Here is an 18,751-nt window from a genome sequence, read left to right as displayed (position 1 = left end):
CATTCCCAGAGGCCCATGCATGTTCTCCTCCCTGACGCCAGACTTGCCTACGTAATGCTGAGTTCTGTACACTCAGTCGTAAGAATCTTCTATGTAGCTGGAATGTCAGCCCCAAGAGGGCAGAGAGTTTTATCAGTTTTACTCACTGATATACCTGGTTTCCAGTAGGTGCCTAGTGAATGCTTATCAAATGAAAGTACAGGTAAATAAATTTAATTTTCAAGCCCAAGGCTAATCAATTTCATTTTTTCTCACAATAACTTCATAGATTTCAGCGTGCACAGTATTTATCCTTTAATATTGTCTTCATGGCTTAAAGCAGATTATACAAGTTCAAGGTCATGGTTAGCATTACTTCTGTCTGTGCATTGTGGGTTGTTAGGTCATTGGCGTATTGGATCCATCCCCACTCTCCAAAGTGCTTAGTGAATTCTTGCTCCTCTGTGACCAGCCAGGAAGGAGTAGATTCAAGCCTACATCATAAATCTCAGGATTTTGTCCTTTCCCTTTTCTCGGAAATGTGCAAATGGGAATTAACGTGAGAGCAGAAGAGCTTGATTCTGATATTTGGCCTAGGAGTAAGAGTGGCTTTTCTTTTTCTCATCTTTTGCCTTGTAACCCAAAAGCTATTGGGATTCCCAGTTATGTTTTCTCCATCCTGTGTTTATATCATCTTATTTTATGTCAGCTGGGGAAAGGAAGTCTCCTACAGACAATGAAAGAGCAACAAGATCTTTTATATCCCAAGAAGGGCCTCTGGAGAATCTTTGTTCTTGACGTGTCATCCCGGAGAAACCCCATAGTAAACTGAACCAAAGTCAGGCTTCCAAAGTTGGGAAGCTGGACTTATCCAGCCTGGAAGGTGGAAGACCCCAGGAAACCAGGTGCCTGGGTTCTTACGTGATCATCCACTCCATCTCACGTCTTCATTTAGGGACCTGGCTGTCCAGTGTAAGGTGAGATGAGTCAGGGTCTTAAACAAGGGTTTTTCAGGCCAGAATGAAATATGCACTGGCCACCAAGAGGAACGGTGCTGGCTCGGCCACAAGGACGCATGACAGGCAACCAGGGTTTGTTTTCCCTCAGATGAGAAGGGAATGGTGATTCATGAATGGAGAGCTGGCTGGGGTGTTGGAAAACTCATGCGTGGGAAGGAGAAATTCTGAGGACGCTGGTCTCACCTGATCAGACACTGTAAATGCTGCAGACACTCTGGTGGGCCCCTTGGCTCCGTGGCCTCTCTGTATTTTTACACGCCATGAATATCCTCGAATACTTTCTTCAGCTGGGATTAGGCAAAGCCGATTCACACACATTACAAACGTCTGTGTCTGGACATCAGTTTATGGCATTGAATGACACAGAGGGAAAAACTTTTTATTTTTCTTTGCTCTGTTTGTTTATTTCTCTCTGAATGATTCATAAGCTTCTTGCCCAAAGCCTGTTTCTGCAACCATGGAAGAGATGCCAGTATTTATTTCCAACGGCTTGTTACTCCTTCTGAAGAATCTTCTTGTTGTCTCCCAAGTCCCTTTCTCCCAGCACCTGGGGAGGTGGCACCTTGAAAAAAATCTGTCTACCATTTTGGACACGTAGGGAACAATTTCGTGACTCTGTGTTTCTCGTCTGCTTTGCGGCTCTGGAAAATAGCAACCCCTAAGGATGAGGCTCAGAAGGGACTTATTCATGTAGAAAACATTCACTTCTTTCATATTTTCATAGATGGGCAGGATCACAGGGTTCTCATTCACAGACCCTGCATTGCTACACAGCTATATCAGTGGTGGGAGCCCCGAGGCAGCCTTGCACACTGAGTCCTGTGTTCTCATAAGGAGGATGTGCCTACAGAGGGTGTGAAAGCAAGTCTCCCACATGAGAAAGACTGGCAAGAAGGGATCTCTATACAGTTAGAGTAAATCCCTGCAAGAGTGTTGACATAAAGGGATACATGGATAAAGCCCTGTATTTCAAGGGTTTCTATTTATTGAGACACATGTATTCTGTGGTCCAGTAACCACAGAGGGCATGGCTGCATGCACAGCATAACTGAATCTTTCGTATTTTGAGATAATTTTTTTTAAAGTTTTTACTCTGTCTCCCTTGAAAAGCAGAGCCATAAGGCACATTTCTATTAAATTATATATAAAAAAATTAAAGAGAAATTCACTTTTTTAAAGCCTGAATAGTTTTTTTTTTTTCCAGTGACTTATAGTCAGCAATGTGGGTGAATGCCAGACACTGGAGAACGTAATGGGATCATTAGGATATCTGCAGGCAGGTAGTAAATAATTGACTTATTAGGGGAAAGTGCACAAAATCAGGATTCTGGAACTCGGGCCAGTAAGGATGATAGCAGGGCTGATTTAAAGGGGTCATTCTGAGGGGAGAGTGTCTTGGTACATCATTTTATCATTTTGCATTCCATTTTCAAGGAAACTCTACTTAGAGATTTCTTTTTTATTCCATTTCTAGGGAAACTCTATTCAGATAATTCTTTTCCTGTACATCATTAATCATTAGAGAAATGCAAATCAAAACTACAATGAGATATCATCTCACACCAGTCAGAAAGGCCATCATCAAAAAGTCTAGAAACAATAAATGCTGGAGAGGGTGTGGAGACAAGGGAACACTCTTGCACTCTTGGTGGGAATGTAAATTGATACAGCCACTATGGAGAACAGTATGGAGGTTCCTTAAAAAACTACAAACAGAACTACCATACGACCCAGCAATCCCACTACTGGGCGTATACCCTGAGAAAACCATAATTCAAAAAGAGTCATATACCAAAATGTTCATTGCAGCTCTATTTACAATAGCCAGGACATGGAAGCAACCTAAGTGTCCATCATTGGATGAATGGATAGAGAAGATGTGGCACATATATACAATGGAATATTACTCAGCCATAAAAAGAAACGAAATTGAGGTATTTGTAGTGAGGTGGATGGACCCAGAGTCTGTCATACAGAGTGAAGTAAGTCAGAAAGAGAAAGACAAGTACCGTATGCTAACACATATATATGGAATTTAAGAAAAAAAAATGTCATGAAGAACCTAGGGGTAAGACAGGAATAAAGACACAGACCTACTAGAGAATGGACTTGAGGATATGGGGAGGGGGAAAGGTAAGCTGTGACAAAGTGAGAGAGTGGCATGGACATATATACACTACCAGACGTAAAATAGATAGCTAGTGGGAAGCAGCCGCATAGCACAGGGAGATCAGCTCGGTGCTGTGTGACCACCTAGAGGGGTGGGATAGGGAGGGTGGGAGGGAGGGAGACGCAAGAGGGAAGAGATATGGGAACATATGTATATGTATAACTGATTCACTTTGTTATAAAGCAGAAACTAACATATCCTTGTAAAGCAATTATACCCCAATAAAGATGTTAAAAAAAAAAAAGAAGTACCCTTGTTAACATTATTTTTTGTATTTATGTAATCTCATGGGATTTCAGACAAAGTTGTCAACTCCCCACAGGTAACAAAACAAAATTTCATTGACTTCCCAAGGTTCACCCAGTGGTATAAGTTAGACCCTCTGACTCATGTTTTGTGTTGGCCACACCTTACAGGAACCAGAGAGCAGTTCATTACTCGGACTGTTTAGGAAGGTTTGGACAGGGTTAGCGCATTTTTATCAGAGAAGACTCACCTAAGAGCCTTGCCGAGAGGCTGGTATTTTCAAGCATCAGGACTGGAGCTGCCATCACCGGAGAATCAGCGGTTCTCTGGCATTTCAGATGCATGTTTGCTAATTCTGTGCTTGGAGGAAGGGCATGTCTGTCCACTACAGCCTCTGTGGCCTCCACTGCAAATCCCAGTTGAGAGCAGACATAAGTTGTGGTGCTCCAGCAAACAGTTGGTGTGGACGTTGGCCCTTGTCAATATCAAAGTTGAGAGGCATCATCACATAATCTGCTCTTAGCCTGTCTCCATATGCAGGTTTAGGAATACTTTGCAAGATGAAGCTAATGGAATATTCAGGATTAGTGCTGGTAGAACTTGTTTATGTCTCTCCTTTCACAGAAAACTTTTGGAAAGATGCCAGAAGCCTGCAGTTCTTTAGATTAAAAGTATTTTTTCTTTGATTTCATTGTAAATAGATTATATGTGTTTTTGAGTTTTAGAAAACAGATAATATACATATTATAAACATATAATAAATATTTGCAAAAAGTGTATATTATATGTTTATATAAAACATATAAATATATATTACCTTATTTTTGTGTGTTCTGTTTTACCTGAAAAGTTTAGGTTTTTGAATCTTACTTTCTGCAGTTATAAAAAAAGAATAAATTTTAAAGAAATGCCCAGGCATGGAAGGGAGTGTCATTTACAAAAGCACGAAACAACAGAACGCTATTCTTTCTTTGGGAGGACCCACTGCTTCTAGGGTGTTCATACAAAGCTAAAATTTCTCTGACAGCTCAAAGATGGGAAAAATGAATAAGTGGCTGAAAAGTGAAACTACAAGGAAACGACTCTCATCTAATAGCAAAGTGGTCTAGGAATTCAATACCCCAGTGCTACCACCCCATCTAAGGTTCTTGTCTTTAAAATCGGGTTAGTGATAATAATATTCCATCCTGACCTACAGGGTTGTCAATGGATCTAATGCATGCAAAGTGCTTTTTACCTAAAGTGTGATACAAATATTAGTTATTACTATTCAGTGTGTGGCTTACATTTGGCTGCAAATGTATATAAACAGCAATGTGGGACCTTATGCTTGGTGCATAGTGTGTTGTTTAGGTGATAACTAGTGAAACTGGGCCAGTAAATAAATATTACTTTCCTAGTAACTTTAGTACCAAGAGATTACATCTATGTATACATTGAACCTCAGTGTTTAAAACAATTTTTTATATAAGTGTCTACATATTATTAAATAGCTTTCATTGTTGTCGTATTAAGCTCTTTGAGTTATAATCTCTGCTCCATTCTTCTCTCAAGCACACTTCCAAAACAAAACTTTATTTCCCTTAAAATCTTTAGTTTTTAAGTAATAAATATTTATGAGAGGAATACATTTTTTTCTTAGTTGTCAAAATTTTACTATTATTAAGCTGCTTTCCACTGGAGGGAACCGTCAACAACTTACAATAAAGTTTTTAAAACTCATCCTTTAATTATATCATGATAGAAACCACTGTATAATTTTTTTTTAAAATTGTGTTTGTGTGAGAGTGTGTGTGTGAGAGAGAGAGAGAGAGATTAAAGCACATCAAAGGAGATTCCCTTCCTCTGAAGAATGTTTCTATCAAATATAACAAATATAAACATAGTTATTTCTACTTTCCGGGGGGACAGTAAGAAAGAATACTTTTCACGTCAAACGCTAAAACTAGTTTACTCCATTTGCTTTTCCACTTCCAAAAGTAAAGATGTCATAGAAAGGAATGAGGTATTGGTACATGGTACATCTTGGATGAACCTTGAAAACATTATGCTAAGTGAAAGAAGCCAGACACAAAAGGTCACATATTTTGTGATTCTAATTGTGTGAACTATCTAGAATAGTAAATCCATAACGACAGAAAGCAGATTGGTGGTTGCCAGGGGCTGGAGCGAGGGGACGGTGGAGAGTAACTGCTTAATGGGGCCTGGGTCTCCTCTGGGGTGATGAAAATACTTTGGAACTAGACAGAGCTGATACTTGTATAGCATTTTGACTGCTAAATGCCACTGAAGCATACATTTTTAAATGGTTAATATTATGTGATGTGAATTTCACCTCAATTAAAAAAATAAAATTGTTAAAAGTTAATAAAGATATCATACATACCATATACAGAAAGCACATTTTCAGTAAGTAGCAGAAGTCAAGAGCCGTATCTTGTGCATTTCCTAACAAAGCCACCTTTAGTGTGTGACTCCAATCCAGAGTGACAAGGAACTATTCAACCAGTCGCCTCCTTGGGGAGTATAGGCACTTGCAGTGTCTGTCTGAGTCATTTTCCCCCTTCAGTGTATCGCCGAGTATCGTCAGTTTTACCTCTGAATCTCGTTCCCATCTGTCCCCACTGTCCTTTCCCGCGACCTCCGCTCCTAAGTCAGGCCACCCCTGTCTCCTGGCTGTGCTGCTGCAACAACTTCCTGCCTGAGCATTCTGCTGCTAGGCAGCTCTCCCCATCCGTCTTTCTTCCTGGCATCTGTCAAGCCGTCCAAGTTCACAACCTCCATCAAATCCAGGTACCCCTTGGACTGTAGACCCTCAGTGACATCCCATCAAGAGCAGAGAAGACCTGACTCCTCAGAGGGCATGCAAGGCCAGCTTTCAAAGTTCAGCCTGTTTTTATCCAGCGGTCATGGGCCATCTGTCTCTCCTTCATGGCTGTCTTAGGGCACATGTAGGGCAAATGTGTGGTCAGGCCAAAGTGCCCCATGTGCCCAGACAGGTGAGGCCTTTCCCCGCTGCAGCCCCTGCCTTCCTGCTCCTTCTTCCTGCTCACCATCTGATTTGCTGGGCTCTTATCTAGGTTTTGAAGCTCTGTTGCTTTGAAATCCAATGACTCCCCTCCCAGAGCATGGTGGGTGCCATCACTGGCTCTGCTAAATGCTCAGGGTACTTGGTGGTACCCTTTGCCTCTCCTTTTCATGGGCTGCCTCGCATCATAGTTGTACCTGTGCATGTGCAAAGGGCTGGTGGTTTGTCCAGGACCACCCACCCGGTGAACTGATGAGCTGGGATTTGTTCTCATCTTCACCTGCCTCAAAGACGGTGCTCTGAACACATATTCAGCTACTTGCTTCCCCGTCCTCCCTCTCCCCCATGCCCACCTGGCACATTGCCATTGTACATAATAGATTCCTAGTAAATATTTCTAGAGTGGGCAGCACTTGTGCCTCTTTACTAAGAGTCATCTTTTTAAAGGGATTAGCCAATGAACTCTTGTATAAGAGCTAACCAAAACACAAAAAGATGCAACAGGACTTAACGTCTGTGCCCTGAACTTTTTGTCTGTGGACTTTATTGTCCCATTAAACAGAAACACTGATTTGGAATCATTGTGGCTAAATGTCCTTGCTCAGTTCTCACCATTTCTCTGGACCTTTTTCTGGTCTTTTTTTCCTAAAATTCATAGCACTTACATCCGTGCCTCTAATTTTGAGCCAAATTACATACTATTTTGTGTTATTTCTTAAATGATTTCTTCAGTTTTATGTGTTTCCATAATGCAGGTGCCCAGGGGTAGAGGGTCTATCCATGTTGATGAGTGAAAAAAAACAAAAATGAGAGAATGAACATCTTTTCTTGGTATATCATAAACCGATTTTTTAAAGGACACTATCTGAATCACCTGGAATTATTTTTCTTTGTTTTAGTATTGCCCGTCTAGCTATTTGATAAACCAGGGTTCTAATCTTAACCTATCTGTAGATCTTTCATTTTTTATCACTCTAACCAGATGCCCATCAGTTCAAAAATTGCTTAAACTTTATCTTGGTGAGAAAACAGTCATGTTTTAGGCCATAATTGAAATAGAACAGTTTTTGTGTCCTTGGCATTTGCTAGAAGCAAGTAGCTTAAGTGAAATCAGACATTTAGTGATTTGGAAAGAGAACCAGAGTAGGAGATAAGTGTAATAAAGATTTTGTTTTTCAGATGCAACATCCTTTTGACTCCTTCTTATCATTAAATTCTGCGTGTGTTTGGTTGAAAATAAACTTCAAGTGGATTTATGGTGTCAAAGAAATGCCAAATTTGGAAAAGATCATAATCATTCATTCTAATTTGAGTTTAAAAGGGGGCTGAGGGAGGGAGAGTAGGTCTCTAAAACTCTAATTTTTTAAGTTTAACCCTATTTTTAAATTTCAGTACCTTTGCCAAGGGGTCAACTTGTTAGGGAGAAAAAATATAAATTCGGATGACAGTTATTCTTTTAGGGAGCAAGAAAGCTGTCTCTCCGTCCTTCCAGGGTGACGCCATGACCGTTTGAGAACATCAGTGAACAAGCAGAACGAAGAGAATACTGCTGACCTCTTCCTTTTTCTTCCTCTCTTACTTCTGCAGGTGACCTATCTGGGTAAGGTCCCCACCACAGGCATGCAGTTTTTGTCAGGCTGCACAGAAAAGCCGGTCATCGAGCTCTGGAAAAAGCACACGCTAGCCCGAGAAGACGTCTTTCCAGCCAATGCCCTCCTGGAAATCCGACCGTTCCAAGTGTGGCTCCATCACCTCGACCACAAAGGGGAGGCCACGGTGCACATGGATACCTTCCAGGTGGCCCGCATTGCCTACTGCACCGCCGACCACAACGTGAGCCCTGACATCTTCGCCTGGGTTTACAGGGAGATTAATGACGACCTGTCCTACCAGATGGACTGCCACGCTGTCGAGTGCGAGAGCAAGCTGGAGGCCAAGAAGCTGGCCCACGCCATGATGGAGGCCTTCAAGAAGACTTTCCACAGTATGAAGAGCGACGGCCGGATCCACAGGAACAGCTCCTCGGAAGAGGTGTCCCAGGAATTGGAATCCGATGACGGCTGAGTGAACTGAGGATGCTTCAGCAAAGGCAGCATTGGTCAAGGCGTTCAAGACAAGCGATGGATAAGCAATGATTCAAATTTGGGATGAAAAGACTGCCAAATTATTGGCTGACCAAGCTTATAAAATTCAGAAGAGCAATTCTAAATCTAAAGAAATGTATTATTAAAGTAATTACATTGAAATCTGCTGCTGCTGTGACTATGAGGAAGGTGGGAGTGTGGCTGGGGAGGAAAGTTCTAGACTCTGGTCTTCTTCTTTTTTTTTTCTTCTCATTTTCCAATGCCTCCCTCTAGGAGCTCTCCATGCCGATTTTCAGCGCTCTCAGGCAAATACACTGCAGCTGTTTATGTGATGGACCATCCCAACTTGCCTTACGAAACCCAACAAGAATGTTAGATGCCCCTATAGGATCCCTAGTTGTGTGGGGAGGTGGTCAGTGCTGTTGCTGGCGAGGAGGCCTCTGGACTAAAGGAACACCTCAGGCTGATCCTGAGAGCTCCTCTCCCCTGGCTGGCTTCAGATTCTCGCCTCAGTAAGCAAATCAGCACAGCCGTTATTGAGCTTTACAGCTAACAACCTGATAGTTGGCAGTTAATTCACAGTTAAAGGTAGTGCTTTTATTACATAAGTATATCAAGTAGTACCCTCTTATTGTATTCACTTCATCTATCTTCTTAGAACACTTGCAACTACTAATAGCCCCCTTCCTCCGCCTGCCCCATCCTCCCTCTCCGCCCTTCCAGCCCGCGCCACCATCCCCACAGAGATGCAGCCTCACCCTACACTGCAGGACACCAAAAGGGAAGAAAATAACCAAGCAGGTGAAAGAAACAATCAAACAAAGTGGGAGTTTCAAACCACCACCACCACCACAGATAGGTTGGAAAAAGGGAATGAGTTATCAGCGACTGAACAAGCTCCTTGTAGGCTGTCCTTTCTTCAACCCCGATTTATGGTAACTTATTTAGTTGATGGTCCTTTCTGATGAACCTTTCATGGCAAGCTTCAAATCTGAGTTGGTATCACTAAGGAATCTTTGACCCATCACTCAACACTACGCTCGAGTAGGAAACAAATGATATAAACCAGACTTATCTAGAGAACCTCTGTCCATTCTAAAGGGAAATCTGACCTTCTTATCTTCCAATTGGATTGATCTCTTAGGGTCAGAGTTGCCAGTTTGTTCGGTATTTCTAATGAGAAATTCTCACTAAGAGAGCCTGAGTTTTCTCAGTTTGATGGATCTTTAAATATCATAAATGCAAAGAGTCACTATTGAATGACATTGAAAGGATTGGCTAAAATCCATGCATTTAAGGCCGAGAGCAGATGACTAGTTTTCCAGGTACTGCTCCTTTCTGAAAGTCTGTTTTGAATCCTGGTAATAATTTTAGGGGCACTAGGACACCTTACAGAAGCCTTAAATGAGAGTTTATTGAATCCAGAGAGCAGTGGTGTCGGCGTTTTGGTCTGTGTATCCGTGTGTCCATGTCTGCGTTTGTGTGTGTGTATGTGTGCCCCCGAGTGTGGGTCCAGTGTTAAGGCATGTAGAATAAGCATGGAGTCACATTGAGGGGAATGCACCTCTTGGAGATATGCTTGCTGCTTCACAACAAATGTAAACGACTCTTTAGCATAAATGCATTCATTCTTCAATAAAAAATATGTTCGCATTAATACAGTTGAGGAGTTTCATGTTTTATATGTCGTTCCTTTTTTAAGTGAAGAAAACCTGAAGGACAAAATAGATCAGATTGAATAAATAGGGAATTCTCTCTAAAAATATGTTAAAACTTGGTCATCAATAACCCATTCCTTGACGGTGTTAAAAAAAAATCCTGTTTTATTTTCTAATGCTCTATTTTTATGTAAAAATGACTGCCCCTTCGTTGAGATGGTAACGCGTCAATAATTGAAAGTTATTTAGTGTGATGGGCTTATTTCAGAGGTGAGTCTTCTGGAATATTTTACAAATGATGGCTGTTTATAAAATCTCACGAGCCTCTTGGGAGAACCTGCACTGAAATCGGGGAAGGTAAACAGAGTGAGTCCTTCTGACAGAACTGGTTAAAAATGTCTCCTTCAGGCCATGATTTCTCAGAACAGCCCCATTAATCAAGCAAGGCAGGTGGCCATGGAGCCTGTATGTCTTGAGCAATACTCTTCATGGAATCAGTACCACATATAAAGGCTTCAAAAGTGAAAATACGGGTGCCTGCTAAAGAGAGGAACTCAAAGAAGCATTACTACCTCACTCCTCCGATGAAAATGGCATTTTCTTTCAAGTCGAACTTTTCTCATTTTCATGTTCACTCCACTGTCCTTGTATATGCTTTGAAGAGGGGGAGAAAGAAAAGAAAGAATCCAGCCACCATGTGTTTCCAAACAATGCCACTTTCTTCTCTCAGCAACATTTGGATTGCAAGTGCACATATGGTTATTTATCGCAGAAAGCATTTGCTGGTATTCTTTTCAGGGTACTAAGTGTGACACGCTAAGTAGTTGACTCTGATAATATTGGCAATAGCTTTTGCTTAGTGATTAGTAAGCAATTTTATACTCGACTTTCTAGCCTGGTGAGCACAAAGCACTTTTGTGTACCTCAACTCATAAGCCCCTCAGAAGGATACTGAAGGTAGATATGGCATTTGCTTTAGAGATGAGGAAACTGAGGTTCAGAGACACTGTATAACTTGGCCAAGGTAGCACAGCTCAGATGTGTTCGACGGGGACAAAAACCCTCTGACTTCTGATCCAGGGCTGTTGCTCTAATTTGGATATTTTATTTCCATTCCTCTTAAAACCCTCTAGCTTATCTTAAATTAGCATCCTAAGCCACTAGTAATAAATATCCTTTGCTATTCATGTTTGAAGTCATTTTTTATAGCAAGAGAAAAAGTTTTAAAAGCAAACAAAGGCCCAAGAAATTTTATTTGAGCACGAATAACATAATATGAGATTTTGTTTAAGTATTTTATTGGCTGTGGTCAATGGACAAAATACTCTTTTTACCCCTAAAACCAAGATGCATGTTTTGTTTTGTTTTTCTCAGGACATGTTAAAACTTTGAATCAAATCCTTCTATTACAGGATTCTATAGCAGCCTGTAATTTCCCTTCGTGTCCTCCATTGAAGTTTTCAATTACATATTTATTTTTATAATTATGTAAATATTTTTTAAGCCTCTGGGGATGGAAGTGTCTTTAAGATGGGGATTTTTTTTTTTTTTTTTTTTTCCTTTTTGTTCACGTTCTATCCTCAGCTTCCATCACAGGACCGGTCATCTAGGGGGAACTCAGTAAGTTTCTTTTAGCAGGATGGAGGGAGGGAGAGACAGATGGAAGGAAAAGTTACTATGTGAGGCTTTGATTTGCAAGTTCTAGCACAGAATCCTGGAATCCTGGATGGAACCCTAGAGAATCCCTTGCCCACTTTCTTCAAAGGTGAGCAAATGGCTTTTTACTGAAGGAAAACATCATTCCTTACCTAATTCCAGAACGAGTTTGTGGCTGCTTAGAGATAGAAGAAGAATGTTCGAAGTGAGCTATATGATTGAAGTAGAACAAACGTTATCCCAGGGAAGTAGACAGAATGTATTTTAAGGAAGGTGCATTTAGTAGATTATGGAATTTTTGTCATACATTTGCTTTGTTTATTTCTGCTGCTGAAAGAGAAGAGAGAGAGAGTGATGGGGGAGGGCGTTTTACTTTTCTGATAGTATGAAGCAGATGAATTTAACTTTTTTCCCCGAATTTATACATCAGAAAATACTTTTTTCTTTGTCCTCTCTGTTTTTTTCCACTTTGACTTTCCTCCTTCCCTTCCTCCTTTCCTACCTTAACTATTTAATTATATACATCATAACATCCCAGACTTTCTTTGATTTTAGCAGGGAAGAGCATATATGCTCTGAATCTGAGATCACGTTTTGGTTCATGGTCCATTGATGCAAAATTTGACAAGACTGTCGAACCCTGCAGATGATCCTAAATTGCTCTTATTTATTATTTTTTTTCCAGTCAGATGGAACGTGATGACAATTTAATTCTTCATAGCTTACTATTTCTTAGGCATTCCTAAAGTGTGCTATCTTCTCATCTCCTCGATATAACCTAGACTAAACAGCAGTGAAGGGAAAGATTCCCCTAATTGTCATATTCTTATTCAAGAAATGTTCCTATTAGATGCCGGGATTGGGCTTTTGGAGTAATTTTATGGGATGCATTGTTCAACCTAAGAACTTTGGCTGCTCTTTCTGAAGAGGTGCCAGCTGATAATAGTCACCAGAAAAGAACTATGTTTGTTGCATAAACCCAAGCTTAGAAAGAAAAACAACTGATGGGTAAAGCAAGTTGCTAAGAGGAAGAAAAAATCTAAGCCATCTTATTTTGGATACTTATAAATAAACTATATTTGTTGAAAATGAATCTAAGACGTGGTCTTGTACATTTGAGCAAAGCTGGCATTCACAGAGACATTTGGGGAACTGTTTCTTATGGCATGTCCTAGTAAGATTAGCCTGGGTTTTGCTTATGTACCCAAAATTAGGCATTCAAACAGAATCTGAAGAGTGTTTGGCTTAGGAAACTTAATGACTTTCATTTATAAACATTCTCAAGTTCCTACTTTTCAATAGCTTGGCTTAGAGGCTGCGACTACAAGGTGCTGATGTATTATGAAAATGGAATTACTGAAGCATTACACATATTTTCAACTCCTTCATAGAAATTCCCAATAATGGTCCATACTTTCATATCTATAACTTCACTTAACAACTATTTTCTTAATAAAAATGGTTTTATCCCTTTATCTAAGCATATATATTAGACCAAGGTTGAGTCATTTGAAAACATAATCAGATCTGTGAAATGAAACGTGACACTACATGGAACCTGCTTGGTTTCAGACCTGTAATTACGTGGCCTGATTACCATCTCAGAACGTTCTTTGTCCTTTGGGGGGAAAACTTAAGAGAAACATTTAAGGAAACACCAACTTGCAAGGAAGAGCCAAGAGTTGACTCCATTCCAGGGTCACTTTTTAATGTAAACTTGGGATCAACTAAGACCAAGTCTCATCACAGGTCTGACCATAATGGTTCTGATACCAATTTTGCACAGGAAATAATCTAATAATAAATTTTATTATGTTCATAATTGGATTAACTTCATGTAGATGCTATTATGGTTATAAAAACATTTTAATTTGGAAGCTTAGGATGGAATTAGACCTTTAATTCAGCCTTTTGCCAAATTATCTATTGCCTTTCTCTATTTTAATTATCTGTCCTAGCTTTTCCTAGGATTTAGAACCACACTTTTAGAAATTAGTATAGAAAAACCTCATTAATTTAGCTGGAACTATTTAAGAGTTTGTGGTTTTGGCCTTGAAAAGCTGAAGTTTTATGCTTATTTTTAATAAGCAAATAGGATGAATTAATGTTGTTGTTGGAAGTGTTTACCTATTGAGGAAAACACTGCTTCTGCATATTCAAATAGCAATTTACCGGACATAGTGTAATTTTAGCACAAGTAGAAGCAGGTCCAGCTGAAAGTGAGACTTTGATTGCTGGTTTCAAGCTATCCTTTTCTATTGATTAGAGTGGGCTCTCCACAAACAACAGACGGTTAATGCAATTGTAGGATTCAGAGCCCTTAAAGGTAATAAAATGCGTCTTTTAAAAAAATATGCATTATTTACATATATCTTTACCTTCAATTAGTATAAATGTTTGGTCTTAACCATGACCACCCCCCCAAAAAAAAACCCTGAAGTGACTAACTCTTCTTGTTTCTCATAGAAAAATCGCTATAAAAATCGCTATGAAAATCAATGAAATTGAAGTTCTTTTTTTTTTTTAACATCTTTATTGGAGTATAATTGTTTTACAATGGTGTGTTAGTTTATGCTTTATAACAAAGTGAATCAGTTATACATTTACATATGTTCCCATATCTCTTCCCTCTTGCGTCTCCCTCCCTCCCACACTCCCTATCCCAACCCTCTAGGTGGTCACAAACCACCGACCTGATCTCCCTGTGCTATACGGCTGCTTCCCACTAGCTATCTATTTTACATTTGGTAGTGTGTATATGTCCATGCCACTCTCTCACTTTGTCACAGCTTACACTTCCCCCTCCCCATGTCCTCAAGTCCATTCTCTAGTAGGTCTGTGTCTTTATTCCCGTCTTACCGCTAGGTTCTTCATGACATTTTTTTTTTCTAAGATTCCATATATATGTGTTAGCATACGGTATTTGTCTTTCTCTTTCTGACTTGCTTCACTCTGTATGACAGACTCTAGGTCCATCCACCTCAATACAAATAACTCACTTTCGTTCATTTTTATGGCTGAGTAATATTCCATTGTATATATGTGCCACATCTTCTTTATCCATTCATCTGTTGATGGACATTTAGGTTGCTTGCGTCTCCTGGCTATTGTAAATAGAGCTGCAATGAACATTTTGGTACAGGACTCTTTTTGAATTATGGTTTTCTCAGGGTATATGCCCAGTAGTGGGATTGCTGGGTCATATGGTAGTTCTGTTTGTAGTTTTTTAAGGAGCCTCCATACCGTTCTCCATAGTGGCTGTATCAATTTACATTCCCACCAAGAGTGCAAGAGGGTTCCCGTTTCTCCACACCCTCTCCAGCATTTATTGTTTCTAGATTTTTTGATGATGGCCATTCTGACCGGTGTGAGATGATATCTCATGGTACTTTTGGTTTTCATTTCTCTAAAGATTAATGACGTTGAGTATTCTTTCATGTGTTTGTTGGCAATCTGTATATCTTCTTTGAAGAAATGTCTATTTAGGTCTTCTGCCCATTTTTGGATTGGGTTGTTTGTTTTTTGGTTATTGAGCTGCATGAGATGCTTGTAAATTTTGGAGATTAATCCTTTGTCAGTTGCTTCATTTGCAAATATTTTCTCCCATTCTGAGGGTTGTCTTTTGGTCTTGTTTGTGGTTTCCTGTGCTGTGCAAAAGCTTTTAAGTTTCGTTAGGTCACATTAGTTTATTTTTGTTTTCATTTCTATTTCTCTAGGAGGTGGGTCAAAAAGGATCTTGCTGTGATTTATGTCATAGAGTGCTCTGCCTATGTTTTCCTCTAAGAGGTTGATAGTGTCTGGCCTTACATTTAGGTCACGAATCCTTTTTATTTTTGTGTATGGTGTTAGGAAGTGTTCCAATTTCATACTTTTACATATACCTGTCCAGTTTTTCCCAGCACCACTTATTGAAGAGGCTGCCTTTTCTCCACTGTATATTCTTGCCTCCTTTATCAAAGTTAACGTGACCATATGTGCGTGGGTTTATCTCTGGGCTTTCTATCCTGTTCCATTGATCTATATTTCTGTTTTTGTGCCAGTACCATACTGTCTTGATGACTGTGGCTTTGTAGTATAGTCTAAAGTCAGGGAGCCTGATTCCTCCAGCTCCATTTTTCATTCTCAAGATTGCTTTGGCTATTCGGGTCTTTGTGTTTCCATACAGATTGTGAAAATTTTTGTTCTACTTCTGTGAAAAATGCCATTGGTAGTTTGATAGGGATTGCATTGAATCTGTAGATTGCTTTGGGTAGTAGAGCCACTTTCACAATGTTGATTCTTCCAATCCAAGAACATGATATATCTCTCCATCTATTTATATCATCTTTAATTTCTTTCATCAGTGTCTTATAATTTTCTGCATACAGGTCTTTTGTCTCCTTAGGTAGGTTTATTCCTAAATATTTTATTCTTTTTGTTGCAGTGGTAAATGGGAGTGTTTTCTTAATTTCACTTTCAGATTTCTTCATCATTAGTGTATAGGAATACCAGAGATTTCTGTGGATTAATTTTGTATCCTGCTACTTTACCAAATTCATTGATTAGCCCTGGTAGTTTATTGGTAGCATCTTTAGGATTTTCTATGTATAGCATCATGTCATCTGCAAACAGAGACAGCTTTACTTCTTCTTTTCCAATTTGGATTCCTTTTATTTCTTTTTCTTCTCTGATTGCTGTGGCAAAAACTTCGAAAACTATGTTGAATAAGAGTGGTGAGAGTGGGCAACCTTGTCTTCTTCCTGATCTTAGTGGAAATGCTTTCAGTTTCTCACCATTGAGGACGATGTTGGCTGTGGGTTTGTCATATATGGCCTTTATTATGTTGAGGAAAGTTCCCTCTGTGCCTACTTTCTGCAGGGTTTTTATCATTAACGGGTGTTGAATTTTGTCGAAAGATTTCTCTGCATCTATTGAGATGATCATATGGTTTTTCTCCTTCAATTTTTTAATATGGTGTATCACATTTATTGATTTGCGTATATTGAAGAAACCTTGCATTCCTGGAATAAACCCCACTTGATCATGGTGTATGGTCCTTTTAATGCGCTGTTGGATTCTGTTTGCTAGTATTTTGTTGAGGATTTTTGCATCTATGTTCCTCAGTGATATTGGCCTGTAGTTTTCTTTCTTTGTGACATCTTTGTCTGGTTTTGGTATCAGGGTGATGGTGGCCTCATCGAATGAGTTTGGGAGTGTCCCTCCCTCTGTTATATTTTGGAAGAGTTTGAGATGGATAGGTGTTAGCTCTTCTCTAAATGTTTGATAGAATTCTCCTGTGAAGCCATCTGGTCCTGGACTTTTGTTTGTTGGAAGATTTTTAATCACAGTTTCAATTTCAGTGCTTGTGATTGGTCTGTTCATATTTTCTATTTCTTCCTGGTTCAGTCTCGGCAGATTGTGCATTTCTAAGAATTTGTCCATTTCTTTCAGGTTGTCCATTTTATCGGCATAGAGTTGCTTGTAGTAATCTCTCATGATCCTTTGTATTTCTGCAGTGTCAGTTGTTACTTCTTTTTCATTTCTAATTCTATTGATTTGTCTTCTCCCTTTTTTTCTTGATGAGTCTGGCTAATGGTTTATCAATTTTGTTTATCTTCTCAAAGAACCAGCTTTTAGTTTTATTGATCTTTGCTATGGTTTCCTTCATTTCTTTTTCATTTATTTCTGATCTGATCTTTATGATTTCTTTCCTTCTGCTAACTTTGGGGTTTTTTTGTTCTTCTTTTTCTAATTGCTCTAGGTGCAAGTTTAGGTTGTTTATTTGAGATGTTTCCTGTTTTTTAAGGTAGGATTGTATTGCTATAAACTTCCCTTTTAGAACTGCTTTTGCTGCATCCCATAGATTTTGGATCGTCGTGTCTCCATTGTCATTTCTTTCTAGGTATTTTATGATTTCCTCTTTGATTTCTTCAGTGATCACTTCGTTATTAAGTAGTGTATTGTTTAGCCTCTATGTGTTTGTATTTTTTACAAGTCTTTTCCTGTAATTGATATCTAGTCTCATAGTGTTGTAGTCGGAAAAGATACTTGATACGATTTCAATTTTCTTAAATTTACCAAGGCTTGATTTGTGACCCAAGATATGATCTATCCTGGAGAATGTTCCATGAGCACTTGAGAAAAATGTGTATTCTGTTGTCTTTGGATGGAATGTCCAATAAATATCAATTAAGTCCATCTTGTTTAATGTTTCATTTAAAGCTTTTGTCTCCTTATTTATTTTCATTTTGGATGATCTGTCCCTTGGTGAAAGTGGGGTGTTAAAGTCCCGTACTCTGAATGTGTTACTGTCAATTTCCCCTTTTATGGCTGTTAGTATTTGCCTTATGTATTGAGGTGCTCCTATGTTGGGTGCATAAATATTTACAATTGTTATATCTTCTTCTTGGATCGATCCCTTGATCATTATGTAGTGTCCTTCTTTGAATCTTGTAATAGTCTTTATTTTAAAGTCTATTTTGTCTGATATGAGAATTGCTACTCCAGCTTTCTTTTGATTTCCATTTGCATGGAATACCTTTTTCCATCCCCTCACTTTCAGTCTGTATGTGTCCCTAGGTCTGAAGTGGGTCTCTTGTAGACAACATATATATGGGTCTTGTTTTTGTATCCATTCAGCCAGTCTGTGTCTTTTGGTGGGAGCATTAATCCATTTACATTTAAGGTAATTATCGATATGTATGTTCCTATTACCATTTTCTTAATTGTTTTGGGTTTGTTATTGTAGGTCTTTCCCTCCTCTTGTGTTTCTTGCCTAGAAAAGTTCCTTTAGCATTTGCTGTAAAGCTGGTTTGGTGGTGCTGAACTCTCTCAGCTTTTGCTTGTCTGTAAATGTTTTAATTTCTCCATCAAATCTGCATGAATGATCCTTTCTGGTAATCTTGGTTGTAGGTTTTTCTCCTTCATCATTT

The 18,751-nt window shown here is 39.3% G+C and overlaps 1 protein-coding gene across 1 annotated transcript in view; it reads left to right on the top strand.

Annotated features, from left to right (window-relative positions):
- PID1 (phosphotyrosine interaction domain containing 1) overlaps positions 1–10,202 on the top strand; it is a 258,391-nt gene extending 248,189 nt beyond the window's left edge. The window contains exon 3 of the mRNA XM_065880412.1: positions 8,030–10,202. Within this exon, the coding sequence (XP_065736484.1) occupies positions 8,030–8,506 (477 nt within the window). The 3' untranslated portion in view covers positions 8,507–10,202. The remainder of the gene's footprint in view (positions 1–8,029) is intronic.
- The last annotated feature ends 8,549 nt before the right edge of the window (positions 10,203–18,751 follow it).

The sequence above is a fragment of the Phocoena phocoena genome, chromosome 7 (genome assembly GCF_963924675.1).
Source record: "Phocoena phocoena chromosome 7, mPhoPho1.1, whole genome shotgun sequence".
NCBI classification, from domain to species: Eukaryota; Metazoa; Chordata; class Mammalia; order Artiodactyla; family Phocoenidae; genus Phocoena; species Phocoena phocoena.
The sequence above is the reverse complement of the archived record's forward strand: the minus strand, read 5'-3'. Positions and strand labels throughout refer to the sequence as shown.